Source organism: Thamnophis sirtalis, unplaced genomic scaffold (genome assembly GCF_051295495.1).
Source record: "Thamnophis sirtalis isolate CommonGarterSnake01/CBP01778 unplaced genomic scaffold, rThaSir2_p1.2 scaffold_3, whole genome shotgun sequence".
In the NCBI taxonomy this organism is placed as follows: domain Eukaryota; kingdom Metazoa; phylum Chordata; class Lepidosauria; order Squamata; family Natricidae; genus Thamnophis; species Thamnophis sirtalis.
Window position 1 is genome coordinate 153,919,337 of NW_028261383.1, and position 23,983 is coordinate 153,943,319.

A 23,983-nucleotide genomic window follows, 5' to 3' on the forward strand; every position below is an offset into this window, starting at 1 on the left:
GTTACAAATGGGTTGAATAAAAGACAAGTATTCTGAAGGATGAAAAGATTGATAATATAATTTTGAACCTTTCCATTTTCTCATTTTAAGAGAGAAATGTGCAAATCTAGAGAGCATACTAAAAAGCAGAGAAATCACCCTGCCAACAAAAGGGCATATAATCAAGGCTATGGTTTTCCCAGTTGCAATGTATGGCTGCGAAAGTTGGACCATAAGGAAGGCTGAGCGCCAAAGAATTGAGGTCTTTGAACTATGGTCCTGGAGAAGACGCCTGCGCGTCCCTTGGACTGCAAGGCGATCAAACCGGTCAGTCCTAGAGGAGATCAACCCTGGCTGCTCTTTAGAAGGCAAATCCTGAAGATGAAACTCAAATATTTTGACAGCCTAATGAGAAGGAAGGACTCACTGGAGAGGAGCCCAATTCTGGGAAAGACTGAGGGCGAAAGAAGAATGGGACAACAGAGAATGAGGTGGCTGGATGGAGTCAACGAAGCAGTAGGCATGAGGTTAAATGGACTCCAGAGGATGGTAGAGGACAGGAAGGCCTGAAGAAACGTTGTCCATGAGATTGCGATGAGTCAGACACAACTTCGCAACTAACAACAACATGTTCTCATTCCCAACATAACTTAATAATAGCATACCAATGTCGTTCCCAATAGAATAAAGAGAGCTAGTTTGGTGTAGTGATTAAGGCACCTGGCTAGGAAGCAGGAGAATATGGATTCTATTCCCACCTTAGCCATAAAAGCCAGCTGGGTAACTTTGGGCCGATAACTCTCTCTCAGCCCAACTCACAGGGTTGTTGTGGGGAAAATAAGAGGAGGAAGGTGCATTGGATATGTTCACACCTTGAGTTATTTGTGAATAATCAGGCAAGATATAAATAAATCAGTCAGTCAATAAATTCATCATCGAAAAAGGGATATGTTTGCCTTCTGTGTGCAAAAAATGACACACGAGATGAGTAGTCAAGGAACAATACACATATCTCCCTACATATGGCTTAGGTTGATGCTTTTCTGGTAGCAAAAATATTTTTTGTCCAGCAGCATGATCAGTATATTAGGTGGAGTTAGAGCCTTGTGCTACACACCTGGCCAAAAGCTGTTAATGGCTGTGAATAGTTGTGTGATCAGCTTTTATTGTTGTTGTTATTAAATTTATTTGCGGACCACTTCACAGTTCAAAGCGATTCTGAGGGGCTTACAATACAATCAAATATATAAATATACAAACAATTATGAATATGACAACAGATTAAAAATTAGATTACCATATTTTTTGGAGTCTAAAACACTCCGGAGTATAAGCAGCACCTTAGTTTTTGGGGAGGAAAATAAGAAAAATAATCTGCCTCTTCCTACCAGCATTCATTGGTATTCATCTGGCTAGCAGCAAACAGCCTTTTCAGCTTCAGCACATTAGTTCGCTGGTTGTGAGTGCTCACACACCTCGTTGGGGCTGATATGCAGCCTCAAAAACACAGCTGATCATCGCAGAGAGCTCCAGTAAGTAAAGCAGGCGAAGTGCAGAAGCAATCAGACAAGACAGCAGCTGTTCCAGGTTGCCATTTTGGCTTCCATGTGAGACCCGTTCAAGTCTGCGGGGATCGCCAAAGCACATCACTGCTGATCGCCGCCTGCAAACGTGATGTGCAGAGGCCGAAAATGTGATGCGTGGAGGCGGCGACCAGTGGCAATGTGCTCTGGCGATCCCCACAGCCTTGAATGGGTCTCAAATGGAGAATTCAGAGACTGAAAACGCGAAGCGCAGAGGCCAAAGGGTGGGGGGCAATGGGTAGGCGGATCTACATTTGGTGTATAAGATGCACCAAAATTTTCACCCTCTTTTGGGGGGGAGTGCATCTTATATGCCAAAAAATACAGTAATTAAAAATGTATGGGTAGTCTATCGCCTTGCCCCTCACCATTCATCAGGTTCTATTCTATAATAGTAATACAGGAATCATGTGCTTCTTGAGCCTTGATGAAGAAGAAAATGGTTGCCAGATCAAATGGCCATAGTCCATTAAGGCAATCCCTCTTCTTGAAGAATTTCACATAGTATATTCTATACTATATTCATATAGTATAGCATGGAATCAAGCTGGTCAATTTCCATCTTTTTTAAATATCAGAAAATCTTGGAAAAGAGAACTGTTTGTTCTGTCCTGTAGAAGCTGACGTGAGCCAATTGGAACCTCTGGTTTGAAACTGGGTTAGGGCATTTTCAACTGAGGTCAGTGTGGTCCATGCCTGGGATGTGACATGCAAAGGAAGAAATGATAGAAAACAGGCACACCATACAAACTTCCTGACATCTCTTTTGGACCTGTTTAGAGCACAAGAGATGATGATTAATTATTATCATCATTGCTTGCTTCTCTATCCAAATAGCTTGTTTGGCTACAAAGGGATAGGAAAGAACTCCAAGTACAATTATAAGGGTTGACATATGCAAGCTCTGCCGAAGTCAGCTGAACAGTGAAGATTTCAGATCTCCCGTTCACTCGGCCTTGTCCCTGTCCTTGCCCACACAGCCGCCTTTTCCCTACACCAGGAGGTAGCTATTTCCAGAGTGCTATGCTTCAAGAAGATTCTCCTTGCCTAAACATCATATATCCAGGTAAAGCAAAGAGCCCACACACACATACACATATCCACACTATCAAGTTGGGAGTGAGGTCTTGCCTACCTCTCTCTTGGGCTGCCCAGTTCACACTTTGAGCAACACCATTCAGACTCTCCCAACTGACAATAATTATTCATTGCCAAGGTTGTCCTAAATCCTTTATTAATTCTTTCCAGTTCAAAATGGGGTGGTCAATGTGTGACCCCTCCCAGGTCACAGGTGATCACTACTGTGAAAATAGGGGGAAGCAGTTTCCTACAATGTAGAGGGGAGGAATCGTATGAACGTTTTAATGGTAGCCTGGTAACAGAATAGTATGGCTTTTTAAACATTGTGTTCTTCCACCCTGATTCCCCACAAACAAAGGGAAGAAATAGCCCAAATGGAATAGAATAGAGTAGAGTAGAGTAGAGTAGAGTAGAGTAGAGTAGAGTAGAGTAGAGTAGAGTAGAGTAGAGTAGAGTAGAGTAGAGTAGAGTAGAAGACTGGGTAGAGACCTTGGAGGTCTTCTAGTCCAACCCCCTGCTTAAGCAGGAAACCCTATACCATTTCAGACAAATGGTTGTCCAATCTCTTCTTAAAAACTTATTATTGCCTTATCCACTGCGGACCTTCAGTTTCCCTGATCACTAGAGGATTGCCCACTCCTGAGCTAGAAGAACACAGGGTTATATTCTGTGGGCCTTCCTGCCCAAATCTTTGTCCCTCTGTAGGTCACATACAACTGACATCTGCACCTGCATCATATGAATAGCTCTTTTGTAAATATAACAATGGACTAGTTGACTTCTGTCTCCTGCTTGCCAAGATATTTGTAGAGTGAAACAAGCTTGGCTTAACAATTAGGTCTTACATTATGAAGATGGTCCTCTATAATGCCAGTTAAGTAGTTGTGTTTAGTATAGGTTCCTTAATGAAGATAAATTACTGCTGTATTTACCTGAAAAAGTAACTTAGGAAGAATGATGTACTTCTTCAATGGGAAAGATGTCTTAGATGAAACATGGTAACCTAGGCAAGCAAGCTTTTAAAAATGAATTCATTCATTTGCACTTTTGAGGCACCCTGACTCCTAAGAATTCTGGATGGCAAGCTTTTATTGTCCATCTGCCTTGGTGGGGATGCCATCTTAATGCCAGGAATATCTTCCTCTTGGGTAAACAAGTATTTGCTTTTTTCTGTCTAGTTAGCTTTGGAAAATCCTTGGTGATGCTTGGTGCAGTTTTGATATTATAAAGATCCAGCATACATATCTGAAAACTATTCCCCATATTTCACATTAACTAGTGTAGATATGACTGAAATCCTTTACAACTTATCAATTCACTTATAAATTTAGTTGGCCGTTGAATGTTGACATTCAAAACATCTGCCCAACTTGAGAAACTTGCCCTCCAAAGTATCTTTCTATAGTTTGATGCAGCAAAATCCTTTTTAAGAATACAGAAAGGTCTGGGAAGAATTTCCCAGGGATCACACATTGTGCTGGCTCCACTGCAGAGGGCATGATAAAATTTAATCCAGTTAATCAATAGACTAACGAACCAAAACGTTAACTGATTAAAATTATGGTAAGCAAATATCGATTGGTAGAATTGTGGCTTTTAAAGCATACTCGATTCAGTCCCATTTTATTTATTTGCTTAGCCATTTTGACAAGGGTTTGAGTTGGAGGGGAAGAAAGAACGGATAAAATATAGTTGTTGCTGTTTTCTTTTTTTAAAAAAAAACAGGGAACTTTTGAGGTTTCTGCAATTCATGATCTAAGTCTTCACATTTATGCCTGTTTAACAAACAAATATTTTAATGCTGCACAGTCTTGACAGTGGAATTAATTATGCCAAGCTAATGCATGTGCAGTTTACATGCATTTCTTCTGATTGTAGAACAGAAGTCTCTTGGGTATGATTCTTGTAATAACAACAGCATATTAGTAGGCTGTATCTCAGCCTTGCTTGTTTTCTTTTCATAAAGAGAAGGTCTCCATAATCTTGCCCCAAAGGCAAGATTTAATTTAAAAACAGGATTTAATTTTAAACCACAGAAGCTATTTTAAATGTCAGGGCTCAGATTTAAAACATGCCAAATGATGTATTGATGCTTTATTCTTGACATCTTAAGCATAGGACCCAGAGTTTACAAGGCCTGCCTACCTCAGTTCCTCAAGACTGCCTATTCTGTGGGGATAAAATAGAATGCAAAACTGAATGCCTATAGCTTTTATGTCAAAGAACAGACATGAGCAGCAGCTAGATTTCAACAAATTATAATTTCCAGAAATAAATAGGCTTTGATAATCCAAGCCCTAGAGAGTGCTATGATTGACAGTATAATATACTGGAATATCTATGATAATCTGTTTTTATGCACAGTGAAATTATAGTTTCTGAGCATGTGACTATAAACTGATAGTCTATACTGTCAAATGTTGTTTCTCTCTAATGCAGTGGTTCCCAAACTTGGCAACTTTAAGACTTGTGGACTTCAACTCCACAAGTCCACAAGTCTTAAAGTTGCCAAGTTTGGGAACCACTGCTCTAATGTAAGTTATTTTTTAATAAAAGGTTGGATAATACTTTTAGAAAACAGATTTATTTGTCTTGAAATTCTGGGTGCCCAGCACATCTGGTATGCAATTAATTGGGGATTGCTGGTTCAAGGCTACAGGGCAGCTTGAGCCTGGTGCAGTGACGGTGAACCATTTGGGCTCAGCATATCAAAAATTCAGAAAATGCCTAACTTGATTCTGCTGGCGTGTCTGTCTCTCTCTCACACACACATACGTAGACAAAAAAGAAACAATTCATAACAAAGAGTCCTTTTGGGCAACGCCTAAATTCAATAAAATAAATAAATAAAAGGTTACATAATTGTAAATATTTTTCAGTTGGTCTCTCAGAAAAACATGCCCATCCGAGGCAGCTCCAGATCACACGAGGCTTGGAAACTTGAGAAAAATGTTCTTGGGTGGCCCTGAAGTCTCCAAAACAAAGCAGGCCTCGTTCTCGCATGTATTTTGGAGGCTCCAGAGAGGCTGTGCAAGAGCAGGACCCTCTTGTGTGACTTCCAGAGGATCCAGAGACTTGGCGTGTTACCTGGACACCATATGTCATAGGTTTGCCTAGTGATTAATTTTTAAATTGAGAGCATTCTGAATCCTAGATCTGGGTTTGCCAGATGCCTAATTTGGTATTTGGGCTGGGAAAGATAGATGAGCGCATTGTGCAGTGGTTATCTATTATTGCTGCCACACTAGCACTTTGCTTAAGCCTGGAATTGAAAAGAAATACTGAGGTTGTAGTGAGCTTTAGCTATAATTAACCCTTCTGCAACCGTTGGTTTCTTAATTACACCCTCTGCTCAGATTTGTGTGTGGCTTCTCTGCTTCTTCCCCATTCCTGATCCTTTCTCTTTCTTTCTTTCCCTTCTTGGTTTTCTTACACAGCTGAGCAGCTGAACGGCATAGGAGCATCAGTGACGCTGCCCCCTGTGCCAGCTCCTTCCTCGCCAGAGAAACAGCCCTGCCTGGGTTCTCCAACAGCAGCAATAGCGCCCCACCTGGCCGCTTGCCCGGAGCCAAGCCAGAGTTCCAAGAGTGGACCAGCCTGGGGGACCAAGTTGGGAGAAATCTCGACCACATCGGCAACCCCAGCGGCTTCAGGGGCAGCACCCCATAGTAACAGCAGTCCCAAGCCCGATGAAGAGAAGGCCAAGAAGCTGCTCTATTGTGCCCTCTGCAAAGTGGCCGTGAACTCGCTGTCTCAGCTTGAGGCGCATAACAAAGGTATTTGTGGAGAGTTTTGAGAGGTATGTTTTGGTGAGAGGGACTGTTGAGGAGGTGGGTCAAACCAAATAGCCGCTCGTCCTATGGCTGCTAGTTTGACAATATTTCTGTGCAAATAGTGCTTTCTGGAACAGAAGCTGTGGAGAACCATGAGTTCACCCCTCCAGGCTTCTAGGTACATGTTTACAAGAGAAGCTTGTGTGATGGCATGTAACAGTTAAAATTAAACTAATTCAGGAATTAGTTGTTCCAGATACGTATAACCAGAGCCATGCTTTGGCATTCCCACTAACTAACTTCTTAAGGCAATTTAAAACCAACCAGTAATTGTTTTCCCTGCTGCTGAGCAATGAGACTCTGTTGGTGCCCCCCCTTCCCACCTGCCCAATACAGGAATGCAAAGAATGGCATTCAGAGTCCCAGCCCAGATCCATTTTCTGGTGCTGGGTTGTCAAATTACTTCTCAGCACTACTCCTCTACTTATAAATATATATTATATACATATACATATACATATACATATACATATACATATACATATACATATACATATACATATACATATACATATACATATACATATACATATACATATACATATACATATACATATACATATACATATACACATACATACATACATACATACATACATACATACATACATAGGTAAAGGTTCACCTCACATATATGTGCTAGTCGTTCCTGACTCTAGAGGGCGGTGCTCATCTTCATTTCAAAGCCAATATGCCAGCGCTGTCCAAAGACGTCTCTGTGGTCATGTGGCCAGCATGACTAAATGCTGAAGACACACAGAATGCTGTTACCTTCCCACCAAAGGTGGTCCCTATTTTTCTACTTGCATTTTACATGCTTTCGAACTGCTAGGTTGGCAGAAGCTGGGACAAATAACGGGAGCTCATTCCGTTATGCGGCCCTAGGGATTCAAACCGCCAGATGCCAATCTTTCTGATCGACAAGCTCAGCATCTTAGCCACTGAACCACCACGTCCCTCATATATACATATATATACATGTTTTGTTGTATTCGGGTTTTTTCCTGTGTAAGATTGAGATTGTTTTGGCGAGGTCCCACTCGCCATCTTCAGGCTGGTGTGTTTGTGTGAGTTCATGTTAGTGTGAGAAGCATATTATCACAGCCACAATTTTTTTACTTTTACATATTTAATATATACTATTCATTTCTATGACAACAAATTTCTCTAATCAGAATTTTACGGGGGGGAAGGGTTCTGTCTCAAGCACAAAGTCTTCAAGCAGTTTCCATGTAGAAACAAAACTGGATATATTCTTTTCTTTAATTAAAACAGTTAACTTGGCCATCTCTGCTAACTGAAGTGTTTTTCCATCCATTCTTCCATTGTGGAGATTGTTATATCCTCTCCTATATTTAAAGAGTGTACTGGAAAGTAGAGTTGGATCTCAATTGGGAGGGAAGAAACACCAATTTGAACCAAGGGAATTGGAAAACGTGGCTTCCAACCAAGGGAGTTGGAAAACGTGACAAGGTCTTCAAGGTTTCGACATTTTTCTTTATTTTTAAATAAAAACAAATTTCAATAGGGCATTACTTCAATCTGATAATGGATATAATAGGACTGAATCAGAAATAAAGCAGCTTAGCTGTGAAATAGACTCATAAAGTGGGATTTTTAAAAAGTGCAGTTGACTTTGGACTGGTGCAAAGACTTGAGTGTAGAGGTGGCTTCTACTCCACACCTAAAAGAAAGACCAAACCTTAATTTTTCTATCTCAATCTTTCAAGACAACAGAGTTTTCCCCGCAAATTTTATTCCTTACAGATACAGAGAGAAGGCAAGAAACCCTATTTACCAGAGTCCCTTTTGAGTTCTCAAGTTTTATAGATATTAATTTCACACGCTCTTGAGCATAACTTCACAGCCATAGTACTAACTGATTAGACTCCAAAGATCTTGCAAATACTCTGAAAATGAAGCTGCATTTTATTTTATTTCTTCCACAAGTCCAAACCAGAATAAAAGAAAAACAGGCCTTGAAGGGAAGCGAGGGCAAAGTATATTTCCTAATGGCTGTAGCAGAAAAGCTCCACTGCATTGCTACAGTGGCTGGGATCAGCTCCCCAGTTTGTTTTGACCCACTTAATTAAGGCATGGTGGTGCAGTGGTTAGAATGCAGTATTGCAGGCTAATTCTGATGCCTGCCAGCAGTTTGATTCTCACCATGCTCAAGGTTGACTCAGCCTTCCATCTTTCTGAGGTGGGTAAAATGAGGATCCAGATTGTTGTGTGCAATAGGCTGACTCTGTCAACTGCTTAGAGAGGGCTGTAAAACACTGTGAAGTGGTATATAACTCTAATTATTGCTAATTGATCTTCCTTCCATTGCTGCTCTGCTGCCTCTGCTTAACGCATGGGTTTGAGGGTGCTTCTATTTTCCAGGGCGCTGCTCTGGAGAGTCCAAGCAAAGGTTAAATACAGCCAATCTGCCCAGAACTGAATTGAAACTTTAAGCCGCGCCTCTGGTGCTGACTATCTTCAGTTTTTTTCAATTCAGCTAGCCCAGTGGACGCGCTTTCGAGTTTCTCTTCAATTCTACAGATTGCTTGGACTCTCCTAGAGTTAAAAGCAGGGAAAAATTTCCTTAATTGTGTCCATTACAAGCAGGCTTGGTGAGAGAAAATTCCTTTCCTTTTAATTGGCTATTTGCTCACCTCGTGGTCCTCCTGGTGTCCTGGGCTCGCTCGGGTGCCGTAGGGCTACAGGCAGCTGTTGTGGGAGGCGCGTGGACTCTGCTGTGGCCATTTTGGGCTGCATGACTGGTGTGGTGGTCATTTTGGGAAACCGGAAGTTCCGCCCGCCATTTTGTTTAGCCAGTTTCGCTTCTGAGCACATTGCCGCAGCTGCCTGGTCGCCTGACTCGTTGCAGGTCGCCGTGTGGAGGCTCTTTGTCCGGTTTTCGCTGGCGATTTGGCTCCTACCCTTGTAAAACTATCAGATTGGTGCAGCAACGGATCGTGGCTTACCTAGGTCGCCTTCCTTACCTGACCTGCAAGGTGCTGGGAGCTGCTAACGCTCGCACCAGATTCCTGCTTGGCTGGATCTGATCTCAGTGGCTTTCTGTGTCTCTCTACTAAGCGCTTGGGTCCACGATCTGCAACTGTGAAGGTGGTGAGTGGAGGTAGTCCCTGCCTGTTTCAGTTAGACCCCAACCTTTCAGCCATGGCAGATCAGATCCCTGAGAATTCAGAGCAGCTTGAGCCCTCTACCAGAGCTTTCTCCAGGCAAGCTGGCAAGGCTGCCTGAGAAGCCATCAGGGGCAGCAAACCATATTCTAGGCCGGGACCCAAACAGGGATCAGGCCCAGATAGGGATGCCATCCGTCGCCAGAAGCACTTTTCCAAGGCTCAGCAGCAGCCCCAAACCTCCCAGTCGGTGTCTCCAATGAAGCCCTCCATGGGGGTTCAAGCAGATCAGGGTCAGCCCATCTCCGATAGTGATGAGGAGGGCCAGGAGTTCTCTCCCACTGCTTCCCTTGCCATGGCAGCTTCTCCAGGTCCATCATTGGCTGACCAGGCCAATCTCTTTGCCTGTCCTTCAGACCTGGAGGAAGGGCCAGTTCTCGAGGGCCCCTTGGCACCCCAGCAACCGGCCGCCCGACCCATTCCAGGGGTTCGACCTGTCGAGGACCAAGGCCCTAATCTTTCATCAGAGATGCAAGAGGTCATTAACAGGGCTATGTCCCAGGGCATAGAGACGGGCATGCTGCAACGGGGCAAGCACACACGCAAGTCCCGACATCTCCAGCCCCATGATACCCCTAGGGAGGCATCCTTGACCCAGCCTTCTCAGTCTCCACATTCCTCTCTGGGCAGGGAGGATTCTGATTGGGGGGACATCCTACCTAGGCCGGAGCTGAGTTTTCAGGGGACAAAGGCGTTGCCTCCGAAAAGCCTGTCTTTTCAGGTTTATTTAAGCTTGCCAACTTCAAAACCATCTTGAATAAGGCAAATGTATCTGAACACACACACACACACCCCAGATCAGGCGACTAACGATCCAGATGACCTATCTGGGGACCTCTTTGAGGAGCCTGTGTCGGCCCAAGAGATAGTGCCAGTTCCCAAGCTTTTTCTGAATGTGGTTCAAAAGCAATGGGCGCAACCGGCCACCCTTGCTACTCCCAGTAGCAACAATAAAAAGTTGTACACCTGAGGGTAGGACAAGAAGCAGTGGATGAAAACTAATCAAGGAGAGAACCAACCTAGAACTAAGGAGAAATTTCCCCACAGAACAATTAATCAGTGGAATAACTTGCCTCCAGAAGTTGTCAGTGCTCCTATTCTGGATGTTTTAAGAAGAGATTGGACAACCATTTGTCTGAAATGATACAAGGTTTCCTGCCAAAGCAGATGGTTGAACTAGAAGACCTCCAAGGTCCCTTCCAGCTCTCTTATTCTGTTAAAGTCATGATCTTTTTGCGTACATACAATATTTTAGAAAGCAATAGTTTCAAACAGGATTCAATGGGATTTACAGCACACAGAGGAAAAATGTTTAATGTCCTGCAAGAATTCTTTTTTTCTCTATAAATTAACAAAAGCCGACTTTTACTATGGATTGTAACCCAATTTATTAAGTACATATACTGTAAATGACAGAATTTAGCTTTTTGCAAAGCATAATTTGGAATATTGTACTCCTCCTTGCTTATTCTTGTTTTATTTACTTAGTAGAGCATACCGTACATTCAGTCCTTATTTATTTAGAATATCAGAGGTTCTGTGTTATTTAGGTAGATTCTGACTTAGTATGTAGAGTCAAAGTACAAATTTTCATATCTTATGTGATAAATACACTTCCATTAAGGTCCTTTTCTTGGGCTCAGCGTTTGTCATTGCTTCTGATTAGAATAAGGTTGAATGAACTCCTATTGTTTTTCTTTTCATTTCCTATGGGAACAATTTTCTGGCCTTTCAGTTTGGATATTCCAAGTCTTGAATAAACAGATTTCAGGAGGTGAGGCACTGAAGAGAGCCGAGGTGGCGCGGTGGTTAGAGTGCAGCACTGCAGGCTACTTCAGCTGACTGCAGTTCTGCAGTTCGGCTGTTCAAATCTCACCGGCTCAAGGTTGACTCAGCCTTCCATCCTTCCGAGGTTTGTAAAATGAGGACCCAGATTGTTGGGGGCAATATGCTGACTCTGTAAACCGCTTAGAGAGGGCTGAAAGCCCTATGAAGCGGTATATAAGTCTAACTGCTATTGCTATTGCTAATAAAACATAAGCCTCTTCTCACCGTTGAGATTGTAATGTTAACCCTCTATTTTAATATATTAAAGTTTTTCTTGAAATTCTCCATGTCTCCATCCTATTATGATCACATTATCCTGTTTAGCATTTGTATTTTATGTGCCCTATTATTGATCCACACTCAAAATCTACAGTGGCACAATTCAGGCATAGATTTGTTCATCTGAATTTGCCCTTGGTCTTGTCTCCTTCCTAAATTATATCCTAACACTGACACAATTGTAGGAAAAGCAGCTATTGAAGTATGATTTGAGAGGATTTCCAGTTGTGAAAAAAGGAGGTTTTTGCCGAATTAGGATAGCAGTATTTAAACAGAGAACTAGAATCATACTGTAGGGTTCACTTCTCATTTTCTCTTTTTTCTTGTAAATTCTTTCATGTTTGTATTTATACATCATTGGTGACAAGTTACTGTGCAGATATCAGAAGATGATAATATTTATTTGCAAGCTAAAGCTTTGCTTACCAATACATACCAATGAAACTCTTGCTAAAAACTCAACCAAAGGCAGGAATACTTTTTCATTCCCAGTCAGCATACTCCTTGCCCCTCTCAATTTAGATAGGAAGAAAACCATTTTTACAATGAGTGTGTGTGTTTGTGTGTGTGTGTGTGTGTACACATATATATACACAGAGAGAGTCTGATAAAGTAAAAGCAATACTTAGATGTATTAGGCAGTTCGAATCCCTAGCACCGCATAACAGAGTGAGCTTCCATTACTTGTCCCAGCTTCTGCCAACCTAGCAGCCTAAAAGCATGTAAAAAATGCAAGTAGAAAAAATAGGAACCACCTCTGGTGGGAAGGTAACGCCATTCTGTGCGCCTTCAGCATTTATTCATGCCAGCCCCATGACCATGGAGACATCTTTGGACAGCGCTGATTCTTCGGCTTTGAAATGAAGATGAATGAGTGGGGGAACCTAGATGTATATAAAAAATATAATTGTCATGTAACAATATAAAAAAGGAACTTTCGAATGTCTCTAAAATGTGGTGATTTGATAGCTAAATAAGTTGTAATGTAAAAAAAAAACCTTTATCTGAAGGTAGATGTTACTACAAGAGGGAAACCTGGTGGGTTTTTCTAGCTTAAGGAATCGGTTCTGTTAAAAACAAAAAGTCACTGCAGAAAAGTCTATTCTGTGTCCTTTCTAATCTTAGTTTGTCAACAAGACTGGATTATAGGCTACATTACTGTAACTATACAACTGTATAGTTGTAGATAAAATATATATTCATAAAGAAAAAGAACTGTAGCTAAAGTATATATTCGTAGAGGACTAGACTGTCTCTATCAATTTTGCAAACAGCGTTCCCTTGGGAGGAAGTGTACAAGAGAAAGTGCTGCAAGAAATGATTGGTGGACATTCCTCTTGAGCATTTGTAGTTTCAGTATTGTGTTGTACTCTCCTAGGTACAAAGCACAAGACTATCCTGGAAGCGCGCAGCGGACTGGGGCCTATCAAAGCGTATCCACGTCTTAGTCCCACAACTGGAGGGGAACCAGGCAACCAAGACCCCAGTGCTCAGGAGAGAACCTTCCACTGTGAAATCTGCAATGTCAAAGTTAACTCGGAGATCCAGCTCAAACAGGTGTGAAATGCAGTCATGACACCTTGTCAGTACATCTTACCAGAATAGAATTTCCTCCCTCTAAGGAAGAACCGTTGGTGGAACTCAACAGGGATCTAATTTATAGTAAACCTCAGCCTTAAAAGTGTTTTCTTACATTTGTTAAGGCTCAGATTTTTTTTAAAAAGGACCATGTGATAGGAGGCAATGTCTCTGAACAAAACTATATTTCTCTCCCTACTAAATGCAGTTAGTCCGTGACTTACAATCCACAACGGAGCCCAAAATTTCCATTGCTGAGCAAGATAGATTTTCAGTGAGCTTTGTCCCATTTTAAGACCTTTCGTGCCACAGTTGTTAAGTGAATCACTGCAGTTGTTACGCTGGTAACACAATTGTTAAGTGAATCTGGCTTTCCTCTGGAACGATCTCCCCGTGGAGATCCGGACCCTCACCACCCTTCAAGCTTTCCGCAAAGCCGTCAAGACCTGGCTGTTCCGACAGGCCTGGGGCTGATAAGTTCCCATCCCCACTCGAACTGTGTGGCTGTTGACTGTTTTTAAATTGTTTCCGTATTTTGTTTGCTTGCCTTTGCTTTTTTCTGTATTATTCCCTTCCCTTTTGGTTTGTTAGCCGCCCTGACTCCCTCCGGGAATAGGGCGGCATACATGTGTAATGAACCTTGAACCTTTAACCTTTCCCATTGACTTTGCTTGTCACAGAAGTTCACAAAAGCTAATCGCATGACCACGGGAACAGGGGTGGGATTCAGCCAGTTCGGACCAGTTTGGGCGAACCACATCTGGTTCGCCAAACCGGTAGTTGGAAGGATTGGCTGGCCCAACCCCTCCCCTCCCAGGAGTCTCCACATGGCCCATTCATCATGCCAGGAAAGTGCAGGGCCTGCACAGAGGCTCTGGGTGGGCAAAAAATGGGCTTTCCGGAAGTCCAGAAATGGACCTGTTTCCGGCCTCCTGAAGGCCTCCAGAGCCCGGGAGAGGCCGTTTTTGCCCTCCCCCACACCAAGAAGGCCATACCCATCATGGCCACGCCCACCCAGCAACCAGGCAGAGAACCAGTTGCTAAAAATGTTCAATCCCAACCCTGCACGGGACGCATAAATATGAGCCAGTTGCTACGTATCTGAATTCTGATCATGGGGGATGCTGCAAAGTGTGAAAAAAATGGTCATGTCCCTTTTTTCAGTTCTGTTGTAACTTCGAATGGTCACTAAATAGTAGTTGTAAGTTGAGAACTGCTTACTTTATAATGGTAGCCATCCCTTACATGCCTGGGATTCAGAAGGTGGGAGGTCTCGTGTCAACGTTCATAGCTTCTAATTTTGAATTTCAACATCAGGATTAGATTTCAGTAATTGAATAGGCATTCATTAACTCTAATCATGAAGGTACTATGATGTTCTTGCTCAGGGCCTGCTTATTAAAGGCAGATTAATTTAGATTGCTCTTCTATCACTGTGGAAGATGGGAGGACTTGCTGGAATTACCTGATTGAGGCCATGTCTACTCATGAGCTAGTCCTGCGTAGGGACCAGGGATGGGTTCTGGATTTTTTTTTTTAAAAAAAAAATTATTTTTAAACAAACATAAACAAACAAGACATATAACATAAAAACATCTTCAATTACCTACAGTGTGTCGATTGGTTACAAGGTTTTCTGCGTCCTTTCCATAGACATCACTTAAACTTTATCTAAAGTCCCATATTATCAATCAAATATGTTTGTATACATTATTATTATAGTACTTCATTTGTTTGATTATCACTTTTGTTTCTTCATTTTAAACAAGGTATTCTAAATATAAATTCATTTATATTATAATAATTCATTATATCATCTTCAATATATCCAATAGTAAAGTATTTTTTATATCCTATTCTAAGTCATTCTATTATTCTAGTATTGGTAACATTCTCTAATAATTTCCAATTCCATGTTTTTTCCATTATTAATATCATCAATCTAATATATATGTATACAATTATTATGATTATTAAACATTCATTGAGTATAGCTATTATTACATTCTTTTTATGTGAAGCATAAGTAAATATGCTTTGGATGATGTTAGGACGATGTAATGAAACACCATAATATAAATTTACTTTAAATTTATATTATGGCGTTTCATTACATCGTCCTAACATCAGCCAATGATATTACATCTTTATATTCTATTTTATATAAAATTGTTTATGTTTTATAAAAAAGCTTTTCAACTTCATCTCCATAGTCCCACTTGCAATTTTATATAATCAAATTAATGATTAACAATGATAACAATTTTATATAAAATTTCATATTATCAATCTAGTATATATAAATGCATTATTATCATTGTTAATCATTTATTTGACTATAACTATTATTACTTTGTCTTATACATAATACTCAAAATTGAACTAAGTTTAACTTGATTTTATTGTAATATTTCATTTCATCATCTGGTATCCTTCCAGTAGTACTGCAGTCCAATATCTCTTACCATATGTAGAATCTGTTTTCTAAGTGTTTTCTTGATTAGTCTTATGTGGACTTCTCTTAGCAACTTGTTGTTCATTCCATATCTTATAGAGAGTCGAAACCCTCCATCTGTTCCTACCATCATCTTGCCTTTGATTATCACTGGTGCTTCTGCCAAAATTACTCTCATTGTTTCTGCCAAATTTTCTCTTCTTTCTTCATCTATATTTTGAAGTCTGGGATAGAGTTCGAGTTCGTTGATCTCTCCTTTCAGTAGTTCACACATAACATTTCCCTCCACTCACGGTTTGCTGCCAATGTCAACAATTTTCTTATCACTTTGTTCATATTTCTATGCAGTTTTTTGAACTCTGTCCTCAAATTTCATTGTTATTTTGTAAATATCCTCAACTCTTCCCTTCATTCTTTCTATGTTTTGTTCTATAATCTTAAATCTCTTGTCAATTCTCTCTGTGCTTACTAGAACTTTTTGAATATCTAACATATTTTTTTGCTATGTTAATTCCTTTTCTTCATGTTGGACCAATTTTCCAGGTTGTAAGCACTGCCACTAAACCCTCCAAGGCTTATTGCTAAATTTCAAACAAATTCACTATAATCTTACAAATCCAGGCTTTCTCTTTACTCCAGTCCAGCTACTGATAATATTCCAAAAGAGCATCTGTATAAACAAATCGTTCTCTTCCCACTGTTCCTTTCAGTAAACAAAGTCAAGGACTTTAAGATATAAAATATAAGTCAAATGTTCATAGGAATTAGTGCTTCCAAGCCTCCATTCTCTAGGTGGCAGTGTTACTTCTTTTTCTTTTACTTTTACTTTTAGCCCTTTCTTTGTTCTGAGCTTGAGAAAAAATTTTAAAAGATAAAATCCACCCAAACATTACAAAAAGAAAGATTCTTGCTCCACAAATACAAAAAGTGAGGAAAAATAGAAGAAGGAAAAAAGAGACCAGTCCAATTTAAAAAGTAAGAGGCATTTGTAAGAATTCCATCCAAAAAAAGAAAACAAAGTTAAGGAGAGAAAAATAACACTAATTTTAATACAGGCTTAATCTGCCACTTACTCTCTTCTGTCTTCAATTTTAATTTTGCTCTAAGTCTTTTTGGGTGTTCTTTAAGAGTAAAGTTTATCTCACCAATTTCGATACACTCTCTCTCCTGCTCTGCTTCCGTTTCAGGGGTCTGTCCCAACGTTGTGCAGCTTCAATGTCTGCTTCTCTTGTAGCCAGAGGAAAGAGCTTCTCCTGGATCAATCAGGGGCTTTGCAATGCCCCTGAGATCAGCAGGACATGCCCTTGTCCATCACCATCTCTTTGGGACGGTTTAGGTCCACAAAGGACCATCCAGCAGCAGAGATATTGACAGCAATCCTGGCGCACCAAGATTGCAGGTCGTGTTGTAGTAACGTCAGCTCCGCCTTCATGGGTTCTGGATTCTTTTACTGCCGGTTCGCTCAGGGATACACTTCACACACATACACTTGATGTGCCCTATGCGCACGTACACAGTAGTGAAAAAATTATTTCTCTGCAGGAGCAAAAAACAAGATGCCGGCACCTATGGCGCTGCCAATAGAACCAGTTTGGGGGCATGGGCAGCCAAGTTACTACCTACTCGGTTGAACTGGTCCAAACTGGTAGGAACCCACATCTGATAGGGGCTATGGGTTACTATTGTGTGTAGTGGTCTGTAATGAGGTGTGCCTCTCTCCTAAGTCCATCCTCAAAGAAGCCTTAAAACTACAAATTTTACCACCAAAGGGATTTCTAATGAGCATCTTGGAATCTGAGTTCATGTAAAGATATGTGAGAAAGACCTTGGGAGATGGGCAAACAGATCCTGAATAGGTAACAGATAAGAGGCAGCATAGCCCACAATTGCATAGTGGGTGGAGCAAAAGACTCAGAAGGGACCCTTCTTAAGTTCTCACGTTTTAAAAGAAATGGCGAGAGAGATGAACTTTCACACATGCAAAATTCTATTAATGTAGCTTTATAGTAAAGAAAAATTAATTTATCTGGCCCTTGTGTTTCCTATCTAAGTGGTGTGGTGGCCTAGTGGTGGCGCTCTAGCCTCACATTCAGGAGGCTGTAGTTTGAACCTAGGTAGAGGCACATATTTCGCTCTCTGGGCACGATGAGAATATATCTGCTGAATATAACTCTGCATTGGCAACAGGAAGGGCATTTGGCCAGTAAACACTCAGTTCCATTCAGTTGCTCAAACTCCAACCTGCAAGGGATTATGGGGTCATTAAAAGGCAATGATGATTGGATTTCCTGTCTGGTCTATCTCTTGATAGTTCACCACATGGCTGGATTGGCATAAGGGGCAACATTTGATCAAGGAATCAGGATACTTTACTTGCTAATTACCTTGATATCTCTTTTTTCCTCTTTGGTTTTCTAGCATATTTCCAGCCGGCGGCACCGGGATGGAGTTGCTGGGAAGCCTAATCCCTTGTTGAGTCGGCACAAGAAGCAGCGTGGCATGGCAGAGCTGCCAGTGAGTACATAATGGGCATTTTCCAATATGGGCTGTGGTAGTGTTTCTTTAATAGGCCAGAATAGTTGGCACCCCTTTAATCAGATAACCAAACTCAATCTCTCTCTTTTTCTTTCTCTCTTTGTCTCCGCAGGGCTCCCTGGCCTTTTCCAAGGAGCTTCCCAAGTCCCTGGCAGCTGGATTGCTACCAAATCCCCTGGCTGTAGCAGCTGCCTTAGCAGCAGCAGCTTCCACACCCCTGACGCTGCGGCCAGCCCCAACGCCATCCCTGCTGCAGGGCCCACCTCTGACACACCCACTCCTGCGCCCGGCTCCGGGGCCCATCCGAACTGCACATGGACCCATCCTCTTCTCACCATACTGATGCTGCCCTTCCACTCACCTGCCTGCCACAATCCCGGGACTCCTGGCTCCACCAGAACCACACCGCCCTTCCCCCCGGCAACTAGCAACCAGTCCCGGCAATCTCACAAGGCGCCCAGGCCCACTGAAGGGAGCATTTTACTCTTTCTCCCCATCCTTTTTCTTTGTGACAGGAAATGGAATTATTTTTCTGAGAAGAGAAAGGGGAGAAGCCCACCCTTCTGCATCCCTGCCCATCGGCGCGCCTGCTCTCCACCCTCTCGGAATCCCAGCCAAATCTGCACAAGTGCTGGGCTCCCGCAGGGGGTTAAATGGGGGCATGTGTCTTGGGGTGTGCCTGTGCGTGCATGTGCGTGTCGGTCTCATCTTCCGAGGTACGAAAGGTTGGGGAGTGGAAGTGCCTCCCCAGGACTCTGTGGCGCATTGGCAAGGGAGGCAGTTCTGGTACCTCAGGGACTGATCAGCAAGCAATCTCCTTCATCCCAGAGCTAAGGGGGCTGTTGCCCCCCTTACTCATACAAGCCATTGTCCACTTGCACTGAGAAGTGGGGGGTGTATATGTGTGTGTGGGACAGAAGACAGGGCCTCCTGACAGAGTCCCTACTGCAATAATGCTGGCCAGCACCTCCATGTACATATCCCCTAAGGTCCCTCCCTATCAGCACCCCCCCTTCCCCGTGCTGGCCCCTCTCCTTACTGCGCTTCCATGCAACGGGGCTCCCCTTGGGCTCCTCACCACGGCACCTCAATAAGAGACTGGCAGAGCAAGTACTGTGCCCCATTTTTCCATGTCCTCCACTTCCTCTTGCGCTGAGCAGCAGCAACAGACAGACAGACCCAGCCCCTTGTTCAGTCATGTTTTTCCCAATCTGCAGAACTTTCTGTCCTCCGAGCAAAGAAAATCGCGGCTCCCATCAGCTTGCCTGGAAATGGCAGGTTGGCTAAGAGAGCAAGAGCATCGGGGGTTGTTGGGGGAGCGGCTGGCATCTCCTTCTGCCTGTAGATCATCCTTTGGGTTATCTGTGCCGTTGCCATGGTAATGTGACCTCTCCCCCTCCCTCGCCTTCCCTTTGCTATTTCTACAGCGTTGGGTTCCCACCTCTCCCCGACTGAACGGGGGGACGTTAGCCAAGAGGCCAGGTTGTTCTTTTCCTGGGGATTAAGCATCCCCAACCTCCAAGCCAGCCCCACCCTCCAGACAGCACAAAACAAAATCCAGATGCTTGTAAATCCCTTGGTGCGCACCCCAGTTGGTGCCTCTTGAGGGATGGCCTATGCTGTAGGGTGTGCACTGTAGAAGCATGGGCACTTGGGTTTGGAAGAACAATCTAAGGGTCAGGTTGTTTCTTTCCCCTGCAAACTTGTACATGCAGAAACAGCCATTGCCATTGGCCGGTTCCCATTTTGTCAACCGGAAGAAGGCCCAGCTCAAAACAAAACCCCGTAGCCTGGGGAAGGAGGAAGGGAGACGTTCTTCCATGTTTGTGGCCCTGCTATTCTTCCCTGCCTCTCTCCAAACTGTGACTGAAGTTCCGAGCAATAGAGACACTGGCATGGGAGGGGAACAGGACCCTCCTTCCCCTGACTGGCATGACCCACAGGGCAACCCCCTGCCCCCTCCATCCGCAGATGCCCTCTGCTCCTCTGAGTCTGACCCCTGTCCACTGTTTGTCGGACCATGCTAGACTCTCACCCTCTCTTTCTTGCTGACACCAAGGACTGTCTGCTTCGCCCCACATAGCACCTTTTCTCCCTCCTCCCCCTTGCTCCTTGATAACAATAAAATAAATGATAAGGCTCATTTATGCCTGCACTCGGTCTGTCTTCCTGTCTGTCAGGGACTGGGGAAGCCATGATTTCAGGCTGGGATCAATCCTAATAAACTACTACGGACTTCTTTCCTCCACGCTCAGGGCCCAAAGCCCAGCAGGGAAAGGAGGAGCAGAGGTGCCTTTGATACAGGTAGTACACAAGTGACAACCATTTGTTTAACGACCATTCGAAATGACACCATCGAAAACTATCCCTTTTCCACACCACCTTGCAGCATCCCCATGATCATGGGTTCAAAATTCAGATGCTTGGCAACTGGCTCATATTTATGACAGTTGCAGTGTCCCGGAGTCATATGATCAGCTTTTTGCAACCTTCTGACTAGCGAAATCAACGGGGAAGCCAGATTCACTTTACAACCGTATTGCTAACTTAACAAGTGCTCTGATTCACTTAACAACTGTGGCAAGAAAGGTCGCAAAATGGGGTAAAGCTCACTTAACGACTGTCTCGGCAACAAAAATTTGGGACTCAATTGCAGTAATAAGTCGAGGACTACCCATAGGATAAAGCTCTGGGCTTGATCTGTTGCAATAAATTACTGCCTTTTCTACTTTTCCAGCCCAAGAGACAAGTCTAGTCTGCATTTATTTTGGGATGAACTTTTTGTTTAGGGATACAATCACAGGCAGGCCCAGTGGGACCCTGAAATTGTCTCCCTTGGAGAAAAAAGAGGAACATTTAGGGAGGGGGAGCTTTCTTCCTTCAGCCTCAGCTCTTATTTGCCAATTTGCAATTCTCCCAGCAAGGAAAATGGGCAACTTATTTAGCTTGGGAAGCTGCCAAATTGCAAACTTGTTGATCTGTTCGGCTGAGCTCCTGCAAAGCTTTTATGGCTGTTATCACCAAATCTGAGAACTTCAGCATAGAAACCAGGAAATCATATATTTTGGGGGGGGGGGGGAGAGAAACAAAAGGAAAATTGAAAGAAAGCATTCTCCCAGTTAGGCTCATTTCATTCAGAATTATATTAATACTGTCCCTATTCACATCCTGGCATGTGTCAGCAGCCTCGATACTTGAAACATTGCTGTTTTAAGTGGTGCGCTTCGCTGATCTGTAACATGCTTCCACTAAAGCTATAATGTTGAAACGGCCCCCAGGGAAATTTAACAGATTTCTCAATGGACATTGAATGTCTCCTGAGGCAAGATAAAGCACGTTTTGAAGCACTTTGGTGGGAATCTCATTGTCACCCACTGAGTTTAAACCACTGTGACTTGCACATGCCTTCCAAATCAGAGCCAGACCATCACCTGCTTGTTCAGACTCATTTCAGTATTTCTTGTACTAACAGAGGGTAGTGACTCTGCTTCCAAAAAAAAAAAAATAGATAAAAGATTTGCCTATGAGGGAGGGAAGGATGGATGAATAGATTAGAGAGAGTCCTGTTCATGTGACTTCAACTTGGCATACAGGTGTAAATCAGTGGTGGGATATGACCGGTACATCCTGATACGGGTATACCGGTGCCTGCTGGGAGCACCAAGTACCGTTCTGGTACGATGCTCCGGAGGGCCTGCCCACCTGCCCGCTCTCCTTACCGCTATTTGAGCCGATCGCCTGCGCGGCGCTCCGCTGAGCAGCTGGACCTTCACGGACAGTAAGTACACATGCGTGTGCTGCACACATGCCACGCACGTTCATGAGGTGGACCCTGGGCCCTGTTGTAGCTTACCGGTTGCAACGGTCCGGAAAGTACCACTGGTCTGAATCATTTCTCTGATAAGTTCTTGGTCTCCTGGCTGTCCACTATACTACACTGTAATGGCTCCCTCTGGCTGCTCCAGTGTCCTTTATTCATGCAGTCCGTTGTGCTGACTCCTGCCAGTAGGGGCAGAAGACCACACTGATATATGAGGAATCAAATTGCTTTGGAAAGGGATACACGGGAGAAATGCTACCAGTTCGGACTGGTTCGCCTGAAACCAGTAGTAAAAAATGCTACCGGTTCAGGTGAACCAGTATTTCCAACGATCAGCTGGGCAACGATCAGCTGTGATGTGCAATTAGCTAGAATCATTGGATTTCCTGCTTTCTAGCTAATCTAAATCATATGGCACAGCAGATTCCCCCCCCCCGCTGTTCTACTTACCTTTGCAGACTCAGAAGGCTTCAAAATGTTCCTTTTTTAGGAATGCCTCAGACACTCATGAGCGCACTCGGTAGCAGACTCACCAAACCAGTAGCAGACTTCAGAGGATTACACCGCTGAAGGAATATATACTGGTATGTCAATTAACCATGAGTCAGAGTCCTTACAAGTGATCTAGCCATTCATGGTTACAAAGATCTGATGAACTGAAAAATGATCCCAAACTTTGATCCCAAATCAAATGGACGATCTGGGAATACGATTGCTAACTTGGAAACTGTGCGTATAGTTTTGAACTTGGAAAGGGCTGGATCGATAGGAAGCCGAAGGGATTCTGGAGGCAGATGGGTAGCAGTTATTAGAAACTTTTCTGTTGTTGCTTTCCAACACTGATCATCCTTCATACCATGGACCCAAAAGTCTCAAGAACATCCGCTATAAAGATAAACAGGTAGTTCTTGTTTAACAACTGTCTCAGATAATTTCTATTTTCAAATATGATAATTTTTTAAAAAAATCATTTACCCAACCAATGCAGCATTTAGGACAATAAAAGCCTTCAGTGTGAAACTGATTAAGATCTGGTCAGTTTTAGGCAGCAGCTGCCAGCCAGGGGAAGGTTCTAATTAATGTCACTTATTTGAGTTCGTTATCTTGCAATTAGCCTATGCCTCAGAGAAAAGCAGTTCAGGTAGAGACAACTTGCTTAAGCAATCTCTCCACTCTGCAAAGGGGTAAAGAGAGAAGGAAAAACAGGCCAGGCATAGAATACTGCAAAACTTTATCTGAATGAGGTGGCAGCAACTAGTGCTCTTCTCAGCATCTCTCTCACTCACATATTTACTTAGCAACTATCAGAATCAATTGCAGTCACTAAAGGAGGATTATCTATAGCTACATAAGAAAACTTCTGTTCAATCAAAATGATTGGGAAGATTCCCTGAAAATGGCTGTGCAATTCCATCATTGTTACTGAAGTGTCTGGTTCTTAATTCCAAAGGGCCAGAGATGCTAGCATCCACAGGTGGCAAAGTATACACAGATCATGAAGCACATGATGGGATTTTGGTCCAATGATGTGGTTCAGTTTTAAGCTACCTTTTTGTGGGATTCTGTCATGATGTGTTATGGACACCTCTGAACAGTTGGCTGTTAGTGTTGCTTGGATGTTCATAAGGTTACATGTGAGATTCTCAATGCCTCAGCACACAAGTAGGAGTCCCCAAAACATGGGAAATCAACGGGACTCCAAATACTTTTCCAGCAAGGATGCCAGAAGTAGTTTTATCATTTCATTGGAGAATTTTAAAAATGAAAAAATAAAGTAATTATGAAGACGTAACTAGGTATAACTTTTTCCCCAATGTGGATTTTTA

At 42.9% G+C, this 23,983-nt stretch overlaps 1 protein-coding gene across 5 annotated transcripts in view; it reads left to right on the forward strand.

Annotated features, from left to right (window-relative positions):
* The window catches only part of ZNF385A (zinc finger protein 385A), a 172,465-nt gene extending 149,154 nt beyond the window's left edge, over positions 1-23,311 (forward strand). For all 5 annotated transcript variants that reach the window (XM_087710493.1, XM_087710494.1, XM_087710495.1 and 2 more), the window contains 4 exons: positions 6,080-6,418; positions 13,148-13,326; positions 18,221-18,316; positions 18,450-23,311. In XM_087710493.1, the coding sequence (XP_087566619.1) occupies positions 6,080-6,418; positions 13,148-13,326; positions 18,221-18,316; positions 18,450-18,680 (845 nt within the window). In that variant the 3' untranslated portion in view covers positions 18,681-23,311. The remainder of the gene's footprint in view (positions 1-6,079; positions 6,419-13,147; positions 13,327-18,220; positions 18,317-18,449) is intronic.
* The last annotated feature ends 672 nt before the right edge of the window (positions 23,312-23,983 follow it).